Source organism: Anoplopoma fimbria, chromosome 5 (genome assembly GCF_027596085.1).
Source record: "Anoplopoma fimbria isolate UVic2021 breed Golden Eagle Sablefish chromosome 5, Afim_UVic_2022, whole genome shotgun sequence".
NCBI lineage: Eukaryota > Metazoa > Chordata > Actinopteri > Perciformes > Anoplopomatidae > Anoplopoma > Anoplopoma fimbria.
This window is the reverse complement of record NC_072453.1, coordinates 14,288,400-14,311,141: the sequence shown is the minus strand read 5'-3', so window position 1 is coordinate 14,311,141 and position 22,742 is coordinate 14,288,400. Positions and strand designations below refer to the sequence as shown.

General features: G+C 39.7%; 2 protein-coding genes across 2 annotated transcripts in view; both read left to right on the top strand.

The window, feature by feature from the left end:
- Positions 1–14,468, top strand: part of LOC129091717 (disks large homolog 5-like) — a 33,467-nt gene extending 18,999 nt beyond the window's left edge. Inside the window, 15 exon segments of the mRNA XM_054599414.1 lie at positions 109–192; positions 288–447; positions 1,279–1,441; positions 1,528–1,661; positions 2,125–2,159; positions 2,162–2,288; positions 2,493–2,676; positions 3,338–3,486; positions 3,784–3,954; positions 4,133–4,329; positions 5,057–5,200; positions 5,349–5,476; positions 5,873–5,982; positions 11,427–11,536; positions 13,416–14,468. Of these exon segments, the coding sequence (XP_054455389.1) occupies positions 109–192; positions 288–447; positions 1,279–1,441; positions 1,528–1,661; positions 2,125–2,159; positions 2,162–2,288; positions 2,493–2,676; positions 3,338–3,486; positions 3,784–3,954; positions 4,133–4,329; positions 5,057–5,200; positions 5,349–5,476; positions 5,873–5,982; positions 11,427–11,536; positions 13,416–13,519 (2,000 nt within the window). The 3' untranslated portion in view covers positions 13,520–14,468.
- Positions 14,469–15,894: 1,426 nt separating this feature from the next.
- Positions 15,895–22,742, top strand: part of LOC129091718 (calcium-activated potassium channel subunit alpha-1-like) — a 73,189-nt gene continuing 66,341 nt past the window's right edge. The window contains exon 1 of the mRNA XM_054599415.1: positions 15,895–16,086. Coding sequence (XP_054455390.1) covers positions 15,907–16,086 — 180 coding nt within the window. The 5' untranslated portion in view covers positions 15,895–15,906. The remainder of the gene's footprint in view (positions 16,087–22,742) is intronic.

Genomic DNA, 22,742 nt, shown 5'->3' with positions numbered 1-22,742 from the left:
GGAAATCTTGCAATCTGCATGCCTTGATAACCACATATGCGAATGAGAAAATGTTTATTTTCTGTTTCAGTGAACCTTTTAATGGCTTTCTCTGTTTGCTGTGTTTAGGCGCCTCCAGTATATTGCAGTTTAAGGCGGAACGCATTAAGATCCCTCCAACCCGTTATCCGCGCTCCACTGGATCTGACATAGGTACGGTAGAGTTTTGCAGCTACATCGTCTGCTAACAAGCATCACAGCAGTACACATCAAGTCTGAATTCATACCTTTCTCCTCTGCCACTCCAGGCTCGCTCTCGCATTCGGAGTGCAGCAGCCCGACACCTCCAATGTCCCCCGTCAACTTGGATACATCGTCTTTCACTAGCAGCCAATCGCAGAGCTCCATTTCCACCCAGCCGAGGATATCGGTCAGCCCGGCTCCCGTTGGTGACAGGCGGAAGGATGGGTAGGCCAGCCCCTTCGTCAGGGCCATTATGTCGGCATTATTCAGCAGAACATGACGTGTTTTCTACCATTTGTCTGTACTTCTGTCTGCTTCATTGTGATTAAGTGCTGGTGAAGCAGTAAACAAAGCTGTGAGCCTCCATCCTTGGATCATTAGAACACCGACTCCCCATCTATCATTTTATCCTTATCTCTTTCCTCTCTGCTGCTGTTCATTACAACCTGAAATCTTTTTCTCCTGCTTTCGGTGATTACTCTCTTTCTTTCTTGCCTCTCTTCATCTCCTTTTCAGATTTGTCTCTTATATCACTTCTTCTGTCAGACTTCCTCTGGCAGTTAAGCCCAAGTTCATCTCTTTAGGAAGCTTGAGGTTTGTCCTGTGCTGCTCGTAGACTATAGAGTGCACTACCTGCAAGGCTGTGAGAGCACTGATGTCAAGACCGTGTGTGTACATATAGCAGCAGTATGATAGATTCATTTCAATGTTAATAGCCCTGATAATACAAAAAGCTAATGGATGTGTATGCCTTTAACTCATCAATTTTTCTATGCTTATTTATTCAGAATGCTTGAATTTTGTATGATGGCATGACTTTGAGTTGTTTTATGAAATGCACTTGGCATGTCCCACAAAGCTCCCATTTATTATTAACTGAGAGCTAGCAACTTGCATACAGCTACATCAATAGAAGTAATAATAGTTGACATTATATTAAGTTTATATCATTCAGAGTTGCATGTTACATCCTGCTAGCAGTCTTCATGGTTTCCCACAGATGTCTTAACATTGAACAACATGTTCCTCTTTTATTTATTTTTTTTAACCCTGAAGGCCATACTTGGAGGAGCCACGCAATGTGACAGTACAGAAAGGAGCAGAACCACTGGGGATCTCCATTGTGAGTGGAGAGAACGGCGGAGTATTTGTGTCCAAAGTGACAGGTGGCAGCATCGCACACCAAGCCCGCTTAGAGTACGGAGACCAACTCCTGGAGGTACAGCAGCTACCGCACTTCGACTACATATCTGGCTGTGGTTTACTGTTTTTCTCTCTGTGTCTGATGAAACGCTACTCTTTCAGTTTAATGGAATCAACCTTCGCAATGCCAACGAGCAGCAGGCGCGGCTGGTGATTGGGCAGCAATGTGACACTGTCACCATTTTGGCTCAGTATAATCCTCACATGTTTCAGCTGGGCAACCACTCTTGTTCAGGGTAAGAAGGCGAGGAGGAAAGAACACCGCAACAATCACTTACACCGATTGATTGAATACATTTAAGGTCTTCAAATGAACCATTCTGTCAAAAAGAAGCCTGTCAGTACAGTGCCAGTGTTATGTGGTTCTAGTATAATGTGAGAACATAAATGGAATAATTATGCAACTCTACAAACTTAATTAAAACACTGTGTTCACAGCAAACAACACATTATGAGTCACTTCCGAACAGACAACATACTGCAGTGGCAAAATAAGAAATCAAATGAGATCAAGCAACAAATGCAAACACAAAACACAGAGTTCATATTTGAAACGACACAGTTTACACAATGAATGCCACAACTTAACTACTGTCTTTTTTGACATCGACTCAATTGCCAACACTCAATGAATAGCTTTTATTTATTTTAAGTCATTTTGTATAAAGTGTAAAAGATTTTCACCCCTGTCGTTCTTAGTTCTCGTATGGAGTCGATCAGCAATCATCCGACTCCCTCGACAGTGGAGCCACCACCCCGGACAATCACTCCCCCGTCGACACGCTGAGTGAGCAGGACGAGGGCACCATGACGCCGCCGTCCAAACAGACGACTCCGGCCACCAGCCCTCAAAGCTCCTTTAGGTAGGACTGGAAAGTATTTCTGCAGCTATTTTCATAATTGGTATACATTTCACTTGTGAAATTCTTTGCCTCTTCTCTGGTGACCAACGTGGCCGTCTGTGCATCTGTACGTCCGTCAAGGAACACCTTGAGTGAATTTCTTCAAATTTGAACATTTTCGCCCCTCATTTTTGGCCATTTCTCCAATTTCTTTTTTTCCTCCAGGCTTCCTGGTTCCGGTACACGCCGGGCTGCAGAGCCTCGGCTGGTAAGGCTGAAGAGGATCCAGGTGGAGCTGGGAGTTCAGGTCTGTGGAGGAAACCTTTACGGCATCTTTGTGGAGAGTTTGGATGATGAGAGCCCTGCTAAGAGTCCTGACGGCCTGCTGCCTGGAGACTTGATATTGGAGGTACCTGCAGGGAATCATTTTAATTATCCAAGAATGTCACGTACAATAAAAATGACTTGGACATTATGTGGGAATAAAGACCTCTGCATGCCTTGGTCTAGGAGTTCTGGCGTGCCGAACTACGCCACATCTCATGAAATTTTAAACCACACAGTCTTTGGTCATGCAGAATGAGCAATCCACCTTGTTCATTGTTGTTTTATTTGCCTGTGTAGTGCTACCACCAAGCCAATCACTCCCCTTCCTCCTCTCTCTGAAACACACCGTTAATATCATAATTTGATGATGAGAAGAAAGGGTACAAGATTAAAAAAAACCAGTTTAACACCAATGCTGTTGTAAGTGTAAACAAAGAAGCTTAAATTTGCCTAATTCATCAACTTTCTGGCTTTCCACTGTGCAGCTCATAGTTCTGTCCGCTACACCCAATGCAATGTTGAAGTGTGACAACACCTGAGTCACTGTTACTGAACAAAAGCACTCTATGGTTATACATTCAAAGTTCAAGAACTGTTCCCTTTTAGCAGATTAAATACAACTCTATAAATGTCTTTTTTCGTGCATTGTTTGGCTTGCTTTTATTGAAAATGATGAGTCATTCTGTGTTGGCAGCCAAGCTCGGTGTCCTTTTGTCAACTATGTAATTAATGTTTTCAAACAGTACAACGGCATCAGCATGAAGAACAAAACTAAAGAGGAGGCTTACCTGGAAATGTTGAAACCAGCTGAAACAATCACATTCAAGGTCCAGAACTGTGTGGACAACCTCTCTGCAATCAAAGAGTCCCCCGGTGATGGGTTTTTCACAAGGTACTTCAGCTGATCTTTAGATTTGTTTGATAAATAGTGAGAGTATTAGAGTATTAGTCATTGTAACCTCAGTAACATGATGTTTGGCCTAAAATAACAACCGTAAAGAAATTGTCATACCACGATTTGCTGAAGACTTTATCTATGAAAGGGCTGAATCTAAAATGCAGAATGTTTCTAAAAAGCTTGTTTATGTTCATAATCTTTTATGAAATCCTCTCTTGATCTGGTATGTCCTTGATCCAAGGTCAAAAGAATGTATTCCTCATAACCGCTTTGTTGTTGATCTCTTGTCAGAGCACTTTATGAGAGGGTGGCTGAGGTAGAGCAGGAACTGAGCTTTAAGAAAGATGACATCCTGTATGTTGAAGACACACTACCAAATGGCAATTTTGGTTACTGGATGGCCTGGCAACTCGACGAGAAAGCACAGAAGTTGGAAAAGGGGCAGATTCCAAGTAAATACATGTAAGTCCAGCCTAAAGTTTACTTTTACAAACTAGAGGTCCTTTAATTACTGCTGTCAGGGAGGGATTTGATTTTTATTTTTTCTTATTTAGGCCTTTGTAGTTATCTGAATGATCACTTCAATATTCATCAAGTGTAGATCACAGTTGACTTGAACCTACTGATGTATCTCCATAAGGATGGATCCGGAGTTCTACAGGAGACACAGCATGGCCGATATGAAAGACGACAACGGCACCGGCAAGACTCTGTCGGCCGCTGCACGAAGGTCCTTCTTCCGCCGCAGGCTGAAACACAAACGCAGCGGATCAAAGGACGGGAAGGATCTGATGACTCTGGACGCCATAAGCACAGATTCTTTACCCGTTACAGAAGGTGAGAAATCATCTACTGAAGCAGCTTTATTAGAAATGCACACGGCATAATGAGTTTAGGAGAATAGCGCCTTCTAGAGAGAAACTTGGTCACAACAGTGGAAGTATTCCTGCTGACAACATTTATAATGTTAGTAAAAGGAAAGAAGTATTTGTAGAAAGGTATATTAAAGTTTCCCAAATGAAGATACTCATTTGGGAAACTAAAGGAGCGACAAATTTGGTTTTGCTGTCAATTGAAAATCTCACATTTTCGGTGTTTACATCACATTAACGGGAAATATTAAAGAAAAGAGAATATCTCCAAAACTTGGAAACTAAAACCAAACAATCTAGATTGATAAATAGCACTTAAATATGCATTAGTTTGATTTTGGGTGTGAACTGTCCCATTTAATATAATTCTTAAGCACTTGAGTAAATTTATCATTTGTCATTGTGTCTCAAGTTTCAAAAATCATGACCCAATTGAAATATATGGATGGGAAATGCAAATGTACTGTATTATAGTGACTTAACCTAAAATTATTGGTAGCCAGAGTTATCAGATAGCTTCCAAGTGTTCAAAACTGGTAACAATGAAGGAAAGGTAATTATGAGCTTTTTGCCTCAACATAACCTTTCCCAGGTCATATAAATTCATAGCAGAGGTTATTTAATGGCAGCTGTATCTCTATGACCTTTTGTGTACTTTCTCATGAATTGTATTTTTGTATTCAACTGCTCAGACGGAGTCAGCCTGATGTACCAGAGGGTTCAGAGGGTGGAGTGCTCTTTCCCCAGACCCGTGCTGATCTTGGGTCCATTAGTGGAGGCCAGTAAGGACATGTTGGTGAAGGAGGCTTCTGGCCAATTCTGTCGCTGTCTGCCTGGTGAGAGGGTTCACACAGAACAAGTCTGTTATTAGAGTTTATTTAATCATGAAGGGTTTTACATGTGTCTATCATTGTCCTACTGCAAGGACGGGGTTGACTGTTTGAATCGTTACATTTATCAAAATTGTGCTTATATTTCTTTCAGAGATAATGAAGGCATCTCAGCAGGCTATAGAGCGCGGAGTAAAGGATTGTGTGTTCATCGACTACAAACGGAGGAGCGGCCATTTCGATGTGACAACTGTAGCCTCAATAAAAGAGATCACAGAGAAGGTAAATTCATCTCACTGTGTATTAAACTCCATATGAGGGCTATCACTGTGACATCTGTGGACTAGAACATCGACAGCATTGTGCCTTTTTGGAGTTTTATGACCGCTAAGTTTGTGCACCACTGTCTTTATAACCTTAGGCGAGGAGATGCGTCCATCTAGATCTAAATGTATTTAACAGCATATGTGTGCATCAGTATTCAAATATAATATTTGTTTATAATTGCAAATAATGCAATATAGCTAAACTACCATTTTGATATAAAATATATCCGAACGCTATACGATATATACATGAATAAGTCATGGGGCTTGTTTTTTTGCAACATTCTGCTTTGAACCACACTCGCCGCCTCCCATTTCTCATGCATTCGTTTGCTGTCATTTTCTTCCACAGGACTGTCACTGTTTACTTGACATTGCACCTCACGCCATCGAGCGTCTTCACAGCGTTCACATCTACCCAATCGTCATATTCATTCGCTACAAAAATGCCAAGCAGATAAAGTGAGTAATCCCGAGACTTTGCTCTTTGCTTTCTTGTCTGAAAACATGTCAAGTCTGTGTCGAGAGCTTTTATTTTTTGGTGCCACTGCTGTTTACCCAATTTCATTTTAAAGTTCTGATCCTTCAGAGAAATTCATTCATCCAAGGCTTTTGTTCCCAGAGGCTGTTTATGTTGAGAAAATGTGATTTTTACAGAAATGTAGCCCCAAAATAATATCAAAATATTAAATATTAATGCACGCAAGTCATCAACATACAATGTATTTTCTTTAGCAACTAACTTTATCTTTTATTGCAGTTAGCTTATTGGACATTATTTAATATTTTATACAAAATGGAACAATTTCTTTCACAAATGTAGAAGATTATTTGGCATAAATGCTGTCCTTTCCCAGTAAATAAGATGGATGTTAGTATTACTCAGCTACACATTTCTCCAAAAAGAGCTCTTGTCTATGTTGATGCCAGTTCTCCTTCCATGGAATATCATTTTAGATTTCTCTCATTTGATTTTCTTTCAATCAAGACAGACACTCAGGAAATGTACATCTGCAGATGCACAACAAAAAATAATTGATCAACCTGATTTAATCACAGTGTCAGTAGTTCAGGAACCGCAGCCTGCTCTCTCCCACCACCTGCCAGGGTTTGATAGGATGATTGTGATATTTCATAAATCCCTCTGCTTTTTTTTTCATTTGTACTTACATGGGGAGATTAATTCCGCTGAACACACAATGAAGATAAACTTCCATAAACCAATAGGGACTATTGATTAGGCCTTTTGAAATAGGTCTTGAACTTTTAACCTACTGATAATTGATTTTTATTTTTATTTTCCAGGAGTTGTCATGTTGGATACTTGCCCAAAGTTAGTTTTAGATTTCAAGACTTTAGACCAATCGGAACATATGTTGTTGCATTTTCTCTTACTCTTTGTGCACAAATGGATTTTATGTACAAACAGTGGGCTGCCAAATTATGTTTTAGGAGGAAAGATCAATCCGGAATTAGCCTTTTGTTTAAAAATGGTCTCCAACTGGATTTTTGTTGAGGCTTAATTTATCATTTAAATAACTTGCATGTACCAAAGTGTAACGTTTTTATTTCTGAGCTGCAGTTGCTTATGAAGCTGTCAAAGAGCTTCACATGGATGAATCATTCTTATATTAATGTGTGGTTCTTTTATTTTAATACACGTTGGCGCACAGATTAAATAGCACACCCACAGTTATTTAATCTGCAAAGACTTGCACCCAAATGCGCTATTGTTGGTGAATTGCATTTGTGGCTTTGCCCTTTTTCCTAAAAAAAACGAGCCGATAACTGCATCATTTAAAAATACTGTTCTAGTAATCATGCATCCAAGACGCATTGTCCCATCAGGCTTGTAGCATGGAAATCTGGTCCCTGTGCATAGTCTCGGTGGTCTCTTAAAACTTTTCCATGACAACTGAACAAACACCATGTACTGATGAGGTTATGAATCAAAAGGCAGAGCAGCTACTAAATGGAGCTAGTTGTGAGATTTACATTTTTTTGTTTAGCTATTTATGCAGCCACCAATCATATTAGAAGTATGATGCTAAAACCATCACTTCTTTTCAATAGCATAGTAAGAGTACAACATGTCAATGCATTTTTTTTTTGTCAATTACAGAGCAAAAATGACATTAATAAGTACAGCAAAAATCTACATTAATAGGCATATCAAAAATCAACATATACAGTAATACACTTGTAGTGAGTCCAAAATGCAGTAAATTACGACAAATCCGTAGTGGTGGTACACCAGTTAAAACCAGCAAGAATGCCAACTTGGCATCAAATGCTACTGGTCCACGGCGGCTTTGTTCATGTACTCTGCATTGAACTGATCAGTGCTCTCGTTAAAGGACTGGATGGCCTTCAGATCAATGGGAAGCGTCTGCAGCTCCTGAACTTCTTCTCCCAGGGCTCTGTTTTGTTGTTTAATATACCTGTTTTCTTGGCACTTTAGATCATAGTTTGGTTCAAGTTCTTGCAGAACATTGTTGAGCCTTTGAACTTGTTCTTGAAGGGCCTTATTTTCGAGTGCAGTGGCTTCTTCTCCATCATGAAACTTCTTGTCCAGCTCCTGGACTTCGTGTTCGAGGGCTCTGTTTTGTTCTTTAATATGCCTGTTTTCTTGGCACATTAGATCATAGTTGTGTTCAAGTTCTTGCCGAACACTTTCGAGCTCTTGAGCTTGTTCTTGAAGGGCCTTATTTTCGAGTGCAGTGGCTTCTTCTCCATCATGAAACTTCTTGTCAAGCTCCTGGACTTCTTTTTCCAGGGCTTCATTTCGTTGGTGCTTAGACTCGTTTTCTTGCTTCATTATATTGAAGCTGTGATCAAGGTCTTTCAGTTCTTGCTGAGCATTTCTTAGCTCCTGAGCTTTTTCTTGAAGTGTCTTATTTTGTTTCATGACCTGTTCTCCATCATAAAATGTTGTCTTGACCTCCTGAAGTTCTTCTTCCAGGGTCTTATTTAGTTTGTTAATCGACTCACATTCCTTCTTCAATGTGTAATAGTGCTGCTCAAAAACCTTAAGTTCTTGCAGAGCTTTGTTGGATTTAAGAATGTCTCCTTGCATGCCCTGGTTTTGTTGTCTCATGGTATCTTTTTCATTTTGAAACCTTCGTTCCATCTTTCCAACTTCCTGTTGCGAAGACCGGTGTTCTTGTTTCAATACATTATGGTTGCATTGATCGGCTTCCAGGTCTTGCAAACTTCTTTTTAGCTGCTGACCTTCTTTTTGCAGAATGTAATTTCGCTGTCCCATGGCCTCTTTCTCTGCCTTGTTGTTTAGGTTCAGCTCTCCAATTCTTTTGAGCAGAATGGTCTTCTCAATTTCCAAGTCCTTTAACATTCTCTGCACCTCTTTGTTCTGTTGACGAACATCCTCAATTTCAATGTAGAGTGTCCTTTTCACTGCGCACATTGTCAAGTTCTTTGTGGAGGGCCTTGTTCTGGTCATAAAACACCTCGTTCTCTATTTGGAGGGCCCTCTTTTTCTTGTTCCTAGAGTATTCATATTTTTTTGTGCAGGTCCTCATTGGTTTGATGAAGGTCCTTGTTCTTTCTGCAGAGGACCTCATTGTCTCGGCGGATGGCGAGATTCTCATCCCTCAGAGCCGTGAGGGTGACAGGCTGTTTCAGCTGAGTCATTGTTTTGGCTTTCTGTCAAAACAAGATGTTTTTTATCCAAGAAAAGCTGTGTAATTTGATCACAAACAGTGTTTTCTGAGCTCCGTTGAGTATTTCTGGCAGTGTCTCTTCAGTGCAGTTGAGTTGTGATATGTTTAGTGAGAGTTCTCTGCCTTGTTACATGCCTTGGAACTCTGATGTCACGGAACACAGTGATGCAACATTGGGACAAGTCACAGAATACAGTGATGTAACCTGGGACGAGGCAATGTTCCGAGGTTCTGCCAATTGAACAATAACGAAAAGCAGCGAGTGTGTGGCATGGCAATCAAAATGATCCTCCCCAGCTCAACGAACAAGCCAGGGAGAGTGAGCAGTAACCCCCCCATGTGGACACCCAAAAAATGTCCAAAACACGGCAAAATAAGAATAAAAGAAACAATACAGGCAGAGGGCAGGGTCTCTGCAGACCCTGCCACACACACTTCTAGTAGGTCATAAGTGACGACTGAGAGGGAGTCTATACATTTTTAATGAAATTGTTGCATATTATACATTTAACTGGAAACAAAACAGCAAATAATGCAATAATCCACAATAGTAAACCAGGATATAGTCACATTTCTGGTCTAAAGGTTGTCTATAAAACGCTTTGCATTAGTCGAGGTGAACAGTTTGTGATGACTTTGTAACAAACCTCTTATATTTCTCTCAAAGCAATACCAGTGACACTACTAATATTGAAACTAGCAACAAAAGGAAACGATTAGACTCTTAATTAACACATTGTATTTCTAAAGAACACTGGGCATGTGGGGGTTGGAAATACTTCCATAAACGTTTAATGCTTTGTTCTAATTTCTATCCTATTCATTGATCTATCAATTTTATTTGCTGCTGCAGCAACCCAATTTCTCTGCAGGGATCTATTTATTTATCAAATGTAATCTGATACCGTTGGACAGTACCTTAAATCTTCTCCTTGACTGTTTTTTTTTTTTTTGCAAGTTAGCACCTCTTATACTTGCAATACAAAAACATCCAATCAAAACTAATGTGAAAGAACAGGGCGTAGGTACCGTTTGCGGGAACTCATTATCTTCGGAATGACACACACACACACACACACACACACACACACACACACACACACATACACATATAAATAAAGATACACTCAGGTCTGGTAGAATCACGCTTTCTCGGCCACACGCAAACACACCCACGACCACACATCTATGAAATGGTGCAGCAGGCAAACATGGTGGAGATTGATTTCTGCTAAGCTTTCGCTGTCATCAGCTGAGTGCCAGCTGTCCAGGGAGAGCTCGCGGGGCCTGTGGCTCCGTTCTGTGGCGTGGGCGGTTAATACACTCGCTTCCTCCGCCTGCTGCAGCCGCACACACACAAACACACCACCCACTGCCTGCCTGCTGCAGCGATTGATGGGAGCTCAAGCTTTTTTTTCATGGGTTTCTTTATCCTCTGGGAGGCAAAAGCAGACCAATATGTTGTCTGCATACTGAGTTCCACGGAGAGGACAGAGTGGGATGTTAAGTTTGTTTAGGGGCTCCAGTGGATGAAGACTGGGGACTGGGTAGTGACATGAATTGGTATTAAGACTGTGTGCAGATATGCAGTGAACCAGTGGGCTAGAAGGGTTTGCAGTAGAGAGATCTCATTCATATTATACTTTCTGTGGGCAGCACTTTATACTGTGCACAGTTTGATGATAGAAATGAGAGATTTTGCCATACCATATATTACAGTATCCATGTTCGTTTTAGCCAATTGTGGCCAATGTATCATGTTGAAGCAAAAATTCTTCAAATCCATAAAAGAAATACTTTGAGTACTTTGAATTTTCAAGGATTTATAACCATTTTGTTAATTAATAGAAATAACAAGACAATTTGTCTTTAATTTATTTACGTACTTCAAATTAAGATATGCACTGGATCAGTATTTAGATGCATACACCTACATATTTATCCATATTACACACGCCATTGTTTTGAGTCTATATTCAGCTTGCAAATACACACACACACAATAAATAAATGTCAATTAATGGAAAAGGAGCTTTTGTAGGAGTGATTAGAGCAAACGGCTTTAGAGCGATACAACAAGAACCCATTTTAAAAATGTATTAACTGGTTTTGACAAACCGTGACTCCTTTCACAGCTTGGTATTGCACCGTGTTCTGATTCTCGGTGTGTGTGTGTGTAGTGTGATTTTCAAGGATTCTGACAGGTGCTGATGTTTGTCTCCTCAGAGAGCAGAAGGACCCTTTGTACCTGCGGGATAAACTCTCTCAGAAACATTCCAAGGAGCAGTATGAGGCGGCGCAGAAAATAGAGCAGGAGTACGGCCGCTTCTTCACAGGTTGGTGGAGATGAATAGATTTTCTCTCTGATGAAATACAGAGAGCATAGATACAGGAAATACAGTAATAACAATAATTATTTTGAGCTTATGGAGACATGTTTACTAAATGATAGAATTTTAAGCACTACCAATAAAAATACATTTCCAGTGGTGGCAACAGAAATCTCAGCAGCTGATATCTCAAAACCAAACATTAAAATAAAAATGAACAGTATCTACGTTCAGTTCAGGTAAGTGGTATTTGGGTGCACTTGCCATTTAGGGCAGAGTCTGCTACAAAGCAAGGGTGTCTTTTACCAATGAAACACAGAATAAACAAATCGGCTTATAATAAGTTGTGGTAAAAAGTTTGCTATTTTTAAAACGGTCTACTTTAACCAATCTCTGACTCTGCAACAGCACTGAAGGTCATCTGAGCTTTTTAGAACACAGTGTTTCTGTAGTCTTTCGCAGATCAGACATAACGTTTTGGTATCTAGAGCAGCAGCCAGTCTGACACACCCGACTGTCCAGCTGATTAATAATTCTATAAAAGGAGTAGATTTATGGGGAAGTGCTTTGGGAATGAACACGAACCGCCGCTGATCCCTTCTAACAAGGAGAGGTGGCTGGCCAACTTCTGCACACGAGAACGTTTTAATTACCAGCATATATATTAATTAATCAATCAATCAATCAATCTGAGCAGGTAGATGCAATAAAGTGGAACTGATCACATCCCTATAGTCCAAAAGTGTTGTTATAGCTTGTTGCATTGCATTGTGGTAACTTGTGATGTGTATTTTTCTAGAGTTTAAACAAGTAATTAATTGATTCGCCAATTATCAAAAAAGTTTCATATACATCGGCTGTCAGCATTAAACTGTTAGACATTTTTTAAAGTAAAAACACTAAATATGTTCCAGTTTCAGCTTCTCAGTTTTCTTCTTTTCTTTTTCTCATGTGAGATTAAAAACAGCATAGCTTGATTTTGGACTGTTGGTTGGACAGCAATTGGAAAATGTCCACTTGAATTAGACAAATTATTTTTCACAATTTTCTTACAAATGAGAGATTTAAGATTGAACAATAAAAGACGTTATGCAAATTTTTAGAATCTAATTTGTATTTTTAGTTTCTCCTCGAACATGTTTACATGGCTTAATGTTCACAAAACGCATTATTTTTCTCACACTGTCTGTCTGAATTGACCTGTATTCAGTCTACGTCTGAAATCCTCCGTCTCTTTAAACCCCCCCCTACCAAAAAAGTCCATTCTGCTCTAATTAGCTTGTGAGAAAAAATATGGTGCACCTGTTCAAATGTAGCTCTCAAGCAATTTGTCATGTGTGTGCACAAGTACTGACATTTTTTTTTAATTACCCGTTTTTAAATGTGTATTTGAAAAACAGGTTGCATAAAGCTGTTAGTGGCTCAAGCTGCAAGAAATGTAATATATTCATTCAAGTGAAGTCACTTTAAACTCATGACTACAAGTTTGAAAAACAAAGAGAGAGAGAGAGAGAGAAGTGAGCTTACCAGACCTTTGTAGCTGCTAGAGACTATCAGCTCGAGGCTACATTAGCCACTTAGCAATACACACACAAAAGAACTGTTGTTGGTTGAGTTGATAGTTTTCAGTTTTTTTTTAACTGTCAATAATGAGTCTGACAACTTTATTGGAGTGCAATGCTAAATCGGCAGAGTACTTTTCAATCGAGGAGAAAATAATCACTGGATGTACCCAAATATATTTCACAAATATCTAACATTCTATAGACGAACAATAAATATATATATTTTTAATTAAAGATTATGAATTGATGATTGGAATAATCATTGGTTTCAGCCAAATGCTTAACACTCCTCATAAGTATCCCCCCTAACTGTGTTGCAGGTGCAGTCCAAGGAGGCAGCGTCTCCTTCATTTGCACTCAGATCATGATAATGGTGGAGCAGGAGCAGAGTAAAGTACTGTGGATTCCAGACGGGGCGCCGTAGAAATGATACCTCTCACCGGTCACCGCACGTTGCTCCAAAAACACAGATGTGATGTTTATTTTTATTATGGGATACACAGTGAATCGGTACAGCTCAAAGACGTATAGCAATATCAGCACTGATGACGATGATGATGATCATGTAATATTCCCACTACAATAGTATTGTACTGTACTACAGATATATTTGTTTACACTAGTATTTAATACTTGAATGTTTTATTTTCCTTTACATCTAGTAGCACTCCTTTAATCCCACTTTGTTCCATGAATATGTCGGACCACAGGAAGTCTGCATCGATGCAAACTGAAGACTTTATTCTTGAAGTGAAGATAAGAGTGGACCACTGTGTTCCCTTCTCTATATTTAAATGTATTTTCCTGCCATGTAATTTATCTAATCAAATCAAAGATGTTGGTTATGAACTTTTTGTGATACAAATGTAGTTGTGTAGTTAATAGGAAGGATGATATTTTCCAATTAATGTTCTTATTTATAGAGAAATTGGGGCAAATTTGCTTCCTACTTTCACATTATGTTGCAGTCGTCTGCTCTATTTTTCTCTTTGATGGCACTGTCTTTACATTCATCGTTTTAGCTCTGAAAATACTATTGTGCCAAGCTAAAAATATTATCTCATCACTATAAATTGTTGGCTTTCTTAACACTACGTCCAGTATAAATCACACAGCAGGTATTTTCTTCACACCAGTTTGTCCTAGTCTGTGTCTTCTACTGGTGATGCCAATACTGTTCATCTTTGTCAAGTGGATTTTATTTTTAAGAAGGGATATTTTATTTGTGGTTCATGGTTGGCTGTCAACTAAACACATTTACATGCACCTCTTGGATTATTCAGTACATGACGTTAACATTTCATGTTCAAGTTGGATGAAACACTCTAAAGCCCTCTGCTAATGAAGGTTAATATTTCTATAAAATATTAAAAACAGAGTACAGTAAATGGAATGCAAGTTGTCTGTTTTTTTTTCCATTGAAATATAGTTTGTTTACTCATCTAATAATTTGAATTACATCTTCAGCTTTTGATAGATATTGTTGCCTGTTTTTTTGGAAGATGATTCACAAAGCAGGCTGATATTTATCAAGAACAAACGCCACAAGTTGGACCTCAACAAGCTTCACTTTCTCTCCACCAGGGGGAGTAAACCACCACTGTGGGTGAGAAATGGTAAGATGTCGTTTTATCACTTTTCATTCTATCATGGCTGACTGCTCTAGAGAGATACTGTACTTCACTGAGTTGTTCAATAACTTTCCAGTCGATACAGTTTAACACTGTTTTAAGAAATGAAAAGATGTGAGGTGATGATTTTTTATTTTTTATTTATATACTGTAAAAGCAGAGATGCTGTTGTCATACAACTAGTCTAATAAATGACTACTTTGAGGAGGATTTGTTTTTATAAACACTTAATCCACACATACATAATGAAAGCCCCTCCCTCGACTACATTTTCGAATATAAACTTTATTTATCGTTTTCCCCACTTGTACAAAACTAAATAGTAAAAACAGTTAAAATCCTACTTATTGTTCGTTGAAAAAAATAGTAATAGTTTAAAAGTCAGCTAACTGTAACCACAAATCCTCCATAAAAACGGATGTAGGGTCACTATAAATAACCAGACAAGCAGATAAGCATCGACGTCTGCTGCCGGAGGCCCCGCCCCCGATACCTGTGAATCTGCGCTGCCATCTCCCGACTAATGGATGTGACAGGAGCTGCGATGACTAAATCTGCTCCATAAACGCAAGAAAAACCTTCATATTATTGTTTTAAAACGATATTTTCCTTAAAAGATATCTACATACTGCGACCTTTCAACAGTGTGCGGAGGAGCTGCTGGAAGCTGCGTGGATCCATCCAACATCTCCATAACCCTGACACACGTCCACCCAGCGGGGCTGTCGGGACAATAGTCATTTTTGAGGAGTTTGCACATATCATTTTTATCTTTTATTTTTTATTTAATAAATGCGTGGATCAAACCAAATGACGCGTAAATCCGGCCACTGACGCGCATCTTGAGGCGCACGACTCATCCATTGATTTTTTTTTTTCCAAAGGAAGTTTTTTTTAATTTATTTTTTTATTTGCTGCTGTGCTGTCGTCTCAACTTTTAACGTCGTTGCTCAGTGAAGCCAGATGAGAAGGCAGAGAGGAGCTGGAGGTGGTTGAGTTAACATGGCTGAGCCGCCTGATTCCCAGTTGAGTGGATTGGTTTAAGGGTGGGGTGGTGGTGGTGGTGGAGGTGGTGGTGGAGGGGCTGACTGGCTGACTGGCTGGCAGGTGAACCAGAGTGGGCCGAGAAATGTCGAAGAGGGAGAAATTCAACCCGGATCCGTCCATCCACATATCCAAGATGAATGTCATCATCCCGTTTTCCCCAGATGTGCCCTGTGACAGCAACGGCCAGCGGATGTGGTGGGCTTTCCTCGCCTCCTCCATGGTCACTTTCTTTGGGGGTCTCTTCATAATCCTCCTGTGGAGAACTCTCAAATACCTGTGGACTGTGTGCTGCCACTGTAACGGCAAAAAGAAGGTAAAACACCACACCCAAATGAAGAATATTTAGTTATTACAGGGGTGTGTTTTTTTTTGCGCAGCAGCAGCAACAACAACAACGTGTCAGGTTTGATTTATGAAATGGGCTCATAATGAAATCAGTGTTAAGTAAGGCTGTATCGACAGAGAGCATAGTGGGCTACCTGACTCTCAATAATTAACTCTGCTGCTCTTGGCTGAATGTCACACACACATTACTATTCAACTAAAACTATTTCATTTGACTGGTGAACCATATTGTGGTTGGGCAGGTTTGTTGCAGCTGACACTTGTTGGTGGACAACCTTATATTTGTTCCACTTGTTGGATTTGAAAGTGATCAAACACACAACCGGGTTATATTTAATATAGAGTGATTTTTAAACTGCTTTTCTTCCTTATGTTACCATATTTGAATATATGAGTTGTCTTTTAATTAAATGTGAAAGCGCCCTCTTTGCACAAAATGCACCTTATCAGATTAAAATGATACAGTTTGTGTTTGATCATGTTTTTTTATAATCCTTTCTAATTAAGATATCCTTACCCAAACTGGCAAACAAGCCACACATTACCCACCAAATATATCCTCATGTATCTAGTCAAGTAGATGATTTGCGTTTGTTATTTTGTCCGGGTTTTGAGATATTTCCAAACACCCCAGAGCTATGAATGTGAAATGAATTCCATTAGTGCTGCAGAGAACCGTAATTTAAAAATATAATATAATGGTAACTTGTCCCTTCTAGATTCGATGTTCTTGGTATTCTGCATTATCCACAGACCTTCTGTGAACATTTTCAATGGAACTACTTTCTATCGTATAATTAGTCTCAATGAAAATAGTTGAGATGTTGCTGTTGTCTCTGTCAAATGTATTTTTCCAATACTGTGACCATCACAAACCAATTTCCATTCAACCCCCTTCTATTGGGGTTGGAGACATAATTTAAAATGTGTTATTTGGATGAACTCACAAGATTTTAAGGCATCGACCAAAGCACAAATTATCAGAAACTTTGGGATTCTTGGGATTTGAAACCAATGTTAAATGTAATTTCAAAAAATGGTTGTAATCCATAGGTTAGATTCCCACAGCGTACTTTCTCATCACCATAGTCTGAGGTCATTATTATTTGCAGCTTGAAACCCTCCAGTGAACTCTTTGTTTGACGTGTCTCCAAAAGTCAGGAATAGTTTCGCCCGTTCAGGACACACATAGCGCGTCAGCTGTTTTACATTGTTGGATGTTGAACAGACATTCTCTTACCGATGGTGTGTATCTGTTGTGCCTCGGTGGAGGATAACACTCATGCCACAGTGTAATCCCCAGAAATCATTTTCATAACATTTAAGGCAGACTGCCACTAGATTTTCTGTTTCACAATTGTTACGACGCCATCTGCCCGAGGCCGGCCGCAGTCCTGCATTAGGACGAAAAAAAACAAAACGATTGTAGTTTCTGTCTTGTATGGAGAGTTAATTTGGCTCTTACTGTATCATAAAGTGTGGATCCTTCCTTGTATGTTTGAGATGCCAGAGATAGAGCAGTTTGTGATTTAACCGAAAGTATGTGCATTCATCTCTCAGACAGGCAGGGTGGATGAGGAGGAATAGCAAAGGCTGCATGAAGGGTGGTGCTGACCTTTTGAAGGGAGACGTCTGTATCATTTCTATTCTTTGGTTGAATCTGGTTGCAATTAGGGCGGCAACTATCGACCACCTTCATCAGTGATTCATCTGATCATGTATATTTTTGATAATTTAGGTAATTGCTTACTCGGATGAAAATGGATGAAAATATAACAAAAAAAAATGCCTATTGCAAGTTCCCAGAGCTAAAGGTGATGTCCTCAGATGGCCTTTTTTTATCTGATCAACAATTTGAAAACCAAATATATACCAGATATAATGATAAAACACAGCATTCTTTTTGCTTGATAAATGACTTAAAGGAAAGATCGATTAGCTCAGAGTTTCTGCTCCAGTTAAAATATTCAACAGAATCCACCAGCATCGCGTCCAAGTTTTATTTATACACGGACAGAAATGGAACAGAAATACATCTCAGGATGAGGTTGTTGCTTCCAGAGTCCACAGTCGAACACTGTTCATGTGTGAATTATAGAGAGCAGTCAGATTTTGTCTTTTTTCTTCAGATTTGTGCCAAGAGAAGCTGGCGAGCTCCACCAACCTGTTGTGCTCCTCTGTGGGAGTCAACCAGAGACGGGTCATCTTTTCACTTCCAATCTTCCCCTCTCTGCCTTTCCCTCTCCCTGCATTCATTTCTCGTAGCTCCTGCCCTGTCTTCTCCTCACCCTCTTTTTCTCATCCAACAATCAACCTTCCTCCAAAGTGTCAGAAATGCAGTGTCAGGCGCACACACGGTATGTGCCATATGAATCAGTGTTTTTGTTGCTAAGCAACTAGCAAGCAAAGGATTTCATTATAAGAGTAAATCTCTCTCTGTTATGCAGTTGTCTCGGCTGTGAGATGCAGCAGGTTGTGTTGGAGGAACACCTCCCCACCCCCTCCCAGTCTGTGCATGTCATTAGCAGCCCAAACATGGAGCTTTCAGTACACATTGTTATCGTCCATAGATGGGAGTTGATAATCAGTTTCCTCCCTTTCAGTTTGTCCCCCCCACCACCACCACCCCCCCCCTCTGTGAGGCGTTCGCTGTCCCTCGTTCTGTTCTGACAGCTCCCATTTCTCTGAGACTTAGCCTCCATCTCTGTGGCTCTGCCTTCCCAGTCGGACGGTTATCGATGAAACTCGTCGTCTGTGAGGTTCTGATGAATGGCGGCTATTATCCGTCTGGGAGGAAGAAATAAACTGTTCATTGTAAGTGGCACTGTACTCACGATGGGAGGATGACACGCTGTGGCAGCTTTCTCACTCATTTTTTCCCTCAGGGTCACAGTGAGAAAGTTTCGTTGAAGTGACGTGTTTTTATTGTTAGTTCAGTCTGTGTTCAGGAGAACTGCTGGAGGTTTGAGACACCATATGTCAGTGGCGCAAGGTAGTTACGACGGGCTCCAGTGCGCAATTACAAACACACACACACACACACACACACACAAACACACACACACACACACAAACACACAATGTGCTCAGCTTGTCAGTCTTGACAGATTCTAGCCTAGCTTCCATACATCGTACGGTTTTGTTACAGGATCACATAGTTGATTTTGGACAACATCAACATACATATTACCCAGCAATCATCATTGTATAGGTTGCTACTGACGGTTTTAACCCCCCAAAACACATGTCGCTGGCTGCACTGACTATATTTACGCACCTGCAATATATCCAACAGAGGACAAAGGTTGATGTGGCGTTGGTCGATGTGTTGTGTGTTCAAGTTATTGAAAGAGGCCCCTCGCCACCTCATATTTTTAGCCACTCTAGCTGCTCGGTTTTGGCAATGTCTGCCGGCCGTGAAATTTTGTACAAACATTTATGTCACCCTCGGGATGAATCGTAATAACTGTGGCTTTTCCTTCAGCACCGACAACTATTGGAGGGATTGCAGTGACATTTGCAACAGACATTCAAGGTCCACTGCCTTTTCATAAAAGGACATCATCTTGAAAACATTTTCAATTTACCATTACTTTGGTTTTTGACTAAATACTTGCAAAACTAATCAGCCTAAGCTATACTTCATATTTCTTTTTAAATTTTGTTGTGCAGGTATATTTCTAATATCGAAGTGTCTTGTTCTACTAGTAATACTCATTTACAATAATTAACAGGTACTGCGTGATGTCTTCACGTCGTGTACTCTTCTGGTTAATAATGTTTGATTTGTATCTTTAAAAAGGCAGTGCCATGTGCATCTTCTGACAGTGACTCAGTGTCCTTAGATGTGTCAGGTGCATGCGGTGGGTTGGGGGTTGGTGGGGGGTGATTAGAGGTTTCAGATGAAGAGTCACTGTAGTGCTGCTTTAAAGTGCCGTCTGGAATATTGTAATTATGAGACGAGTGCTCATGATCGAACAGCTGTAATTACGAGTCAGAAAGTTGGAATAGCTGAGTGGCACTTTGCTGCCAACAACATCGACTACATCAGCTATCATAGGTTATTTTTTAAAAACTAGCAATTTTTTTCCCACCACTTATGACACACAAACTGGCGCTCTGCTGCAGGATCTTATCAAAAATACAAGAGCCTGATTGTGTTGGTGTCCATTTCATTTTATCCGTAGCTAGGAGGAGTGCTTTAACATGTTGCTCTTCATGTATGAATGTAGACGAAAAGGCACTTGAAGGCAGCATCATTTATTTCATTTCTAGACCTTCGGTCCTTCAACTAAAGGCCATGCAATTTAGCCCCGTCAGGTATTTTAAAGCAGATTACTTCCTTGTAATGTCATTTTTTGATTGGCTGTGTAATTAGTGAGGCAAGTATTAGCTACTCACATTGCATAATATAAGCAGCATGCTGCAGCTTGGCTGTCATTGCACCATCTGGGATCCAACAGGTCTCAGATTAACACAAATGTTAAACATCTCGACGGTGCCAATGCCCGCTCTGCTGCTGCTTTTGGTCGGTAAGACAAGAGATGCACATGATTACGTTGCATGAAGAGTTTTGTAGAAAAACGTTTATGTATGTTGACATATTATGCGGGTGTGTGCTCTGATATTTTTGTGACGGATATCGCTCTTATTCACTGGTAGGAATATAAAAAGTCACTTTACTGGCTTGTTCAGATAGTCCTTAATGTTTTTCACAGGTTTCCGTGGCCACATTTCACAGTTTTGCTGTTGCATACACTTAAAGTTTGTGAGTCATTCATTAACAACAACACATTTTCTACTCGTGTCCAATTTTAACTTCTGCTTCCACATAACGAGCCGAGTTAAGCTGCTGACTGGAGGCTTAGTTTCTCTGCTCTTTGATACTTGTATTCATGTAGATCTCAACCAAATAATTAGTTGCATTGATTCAGCGATTCATTGATTGGAAGGACACGGGGTCAAGTGACATATCTAACACCGTCTTTCTTCACACTGCAGAGGGGCCATAGATCAGTTACGCGACTCGGATATTTCAGGACGATTTTTCCTCTTCTGAGGATGGCTTGATTTATTATTAATTGGTTAATATTAATGTATTTTTAAATAATTGATTCCCTTTTGCAGAAATGTGTCACGAGCCACATGTTAGATTCTAATTTAATGTGCTTGTCGTTTTGAGAAATGGTCATGGTGGATCCTGAGAATAGGCTAGCAATGTTGATCAATGACCTCTGGTGTCAGGAGGACTAGATTTAGGCGAGATGGTGGAACCTATATTTGGAGGCTCTGACTATTGATCAAAGTGATGAAGAGGAGATGAACTGCCTGAGTGGGTGTAATGACTTCATCTTCTTCTCTGGTGTCTACAGCTACATTAAAAATGAATCCGGTCTATTTTCTTCCAGTGGAAGATCGTTAACCCTCTTACTGTGTACTAAAACTACAACTTTTACAAAAGTAAATATCCCACCCACAATACGCTTTATGGTCAAAACTAATACAATATTTGTCCTGCAAGAAATTAAAGATTTAAATAAAAAGAAACGCAGTTCTCTCAATTTTCACATTAAAGGTTTCTTCTTGCATGTGACCTTAAGATGACCCTGACCCTTTTTAAAGAATAATTGGACAGAAGTATCAGCATCATTAATCCCTGAACTCTGCCTTTACTGGCATTTTAAAATACCATGGCCAGTGTGTTTTCAGTGTACATTTTTAGATTTGGTCATTAAAGGGGGGATAACAGCATGATGCCAATTAAGCCTCCTTAACCGCTTCCCTCAACACAGCCTGTGTCACTTTATTCATTGAAGCAGGAAAGTGCACCGTCAGATAAATACCTCTGGTCAAAGTGTTAATGAAAAAAAGTTGTGTTAATGAAAAAAATCTGAGAAGACTTCATAGGAAATTGAAGGTATTGCAAAGTGTTTTGAAAAGAAACCAACGATTCCTGCACACTGTGCATCACTTGTATGCACTTTGTTTACTACAAAAAATTAACTTTTTTGAAATATAAAAACAAACATGATACGGAGCTCTTTCAATTGTAAATAGAGACATAGTTAATTTACCGATATTTTAAGGCCCTGTAGAGATTTCAGAATGAATATTTATTTTTCATTTCAAATTGGCAATCTACACCAAGACTAAATTATTTATATGAAGAGTTTCAATCATGCATTTGATTGGTCAGAAATATGTACTCACTGTCAATGTACATAAATGTTAGTTACTAGATTGTCTGAAGCTAGCCAACACCGTTCTCTTTGGATGTCTTCTGTATTCTTATTGCACCTCCATAAGGTTATGGGATTTGCGAGAACTACACCTACACAAAGTAAAAAAATGAAAAAAACCTTCAGAATCGAAGCAGAAGAGGCTGAGATAACTTTTTAATGTTTTTTTTTTAAGATTCCTTTGTTTGGTAGTGAAAGTCAGGAAAGTGTTAGAGAGGCCGAGATAACTTTACTTTTAGTCCTTAGTATGGGTCAAGCGCCATAAAACATTGAACCCTACACTTCCCATAATGCAATTGGATAGTGTCTTTTACTAGTGAGCCTCTGCTCCATCCCGCAAAATGACATCATCAGGGTTATTTTATTTGACTTAAGAGTACACTTG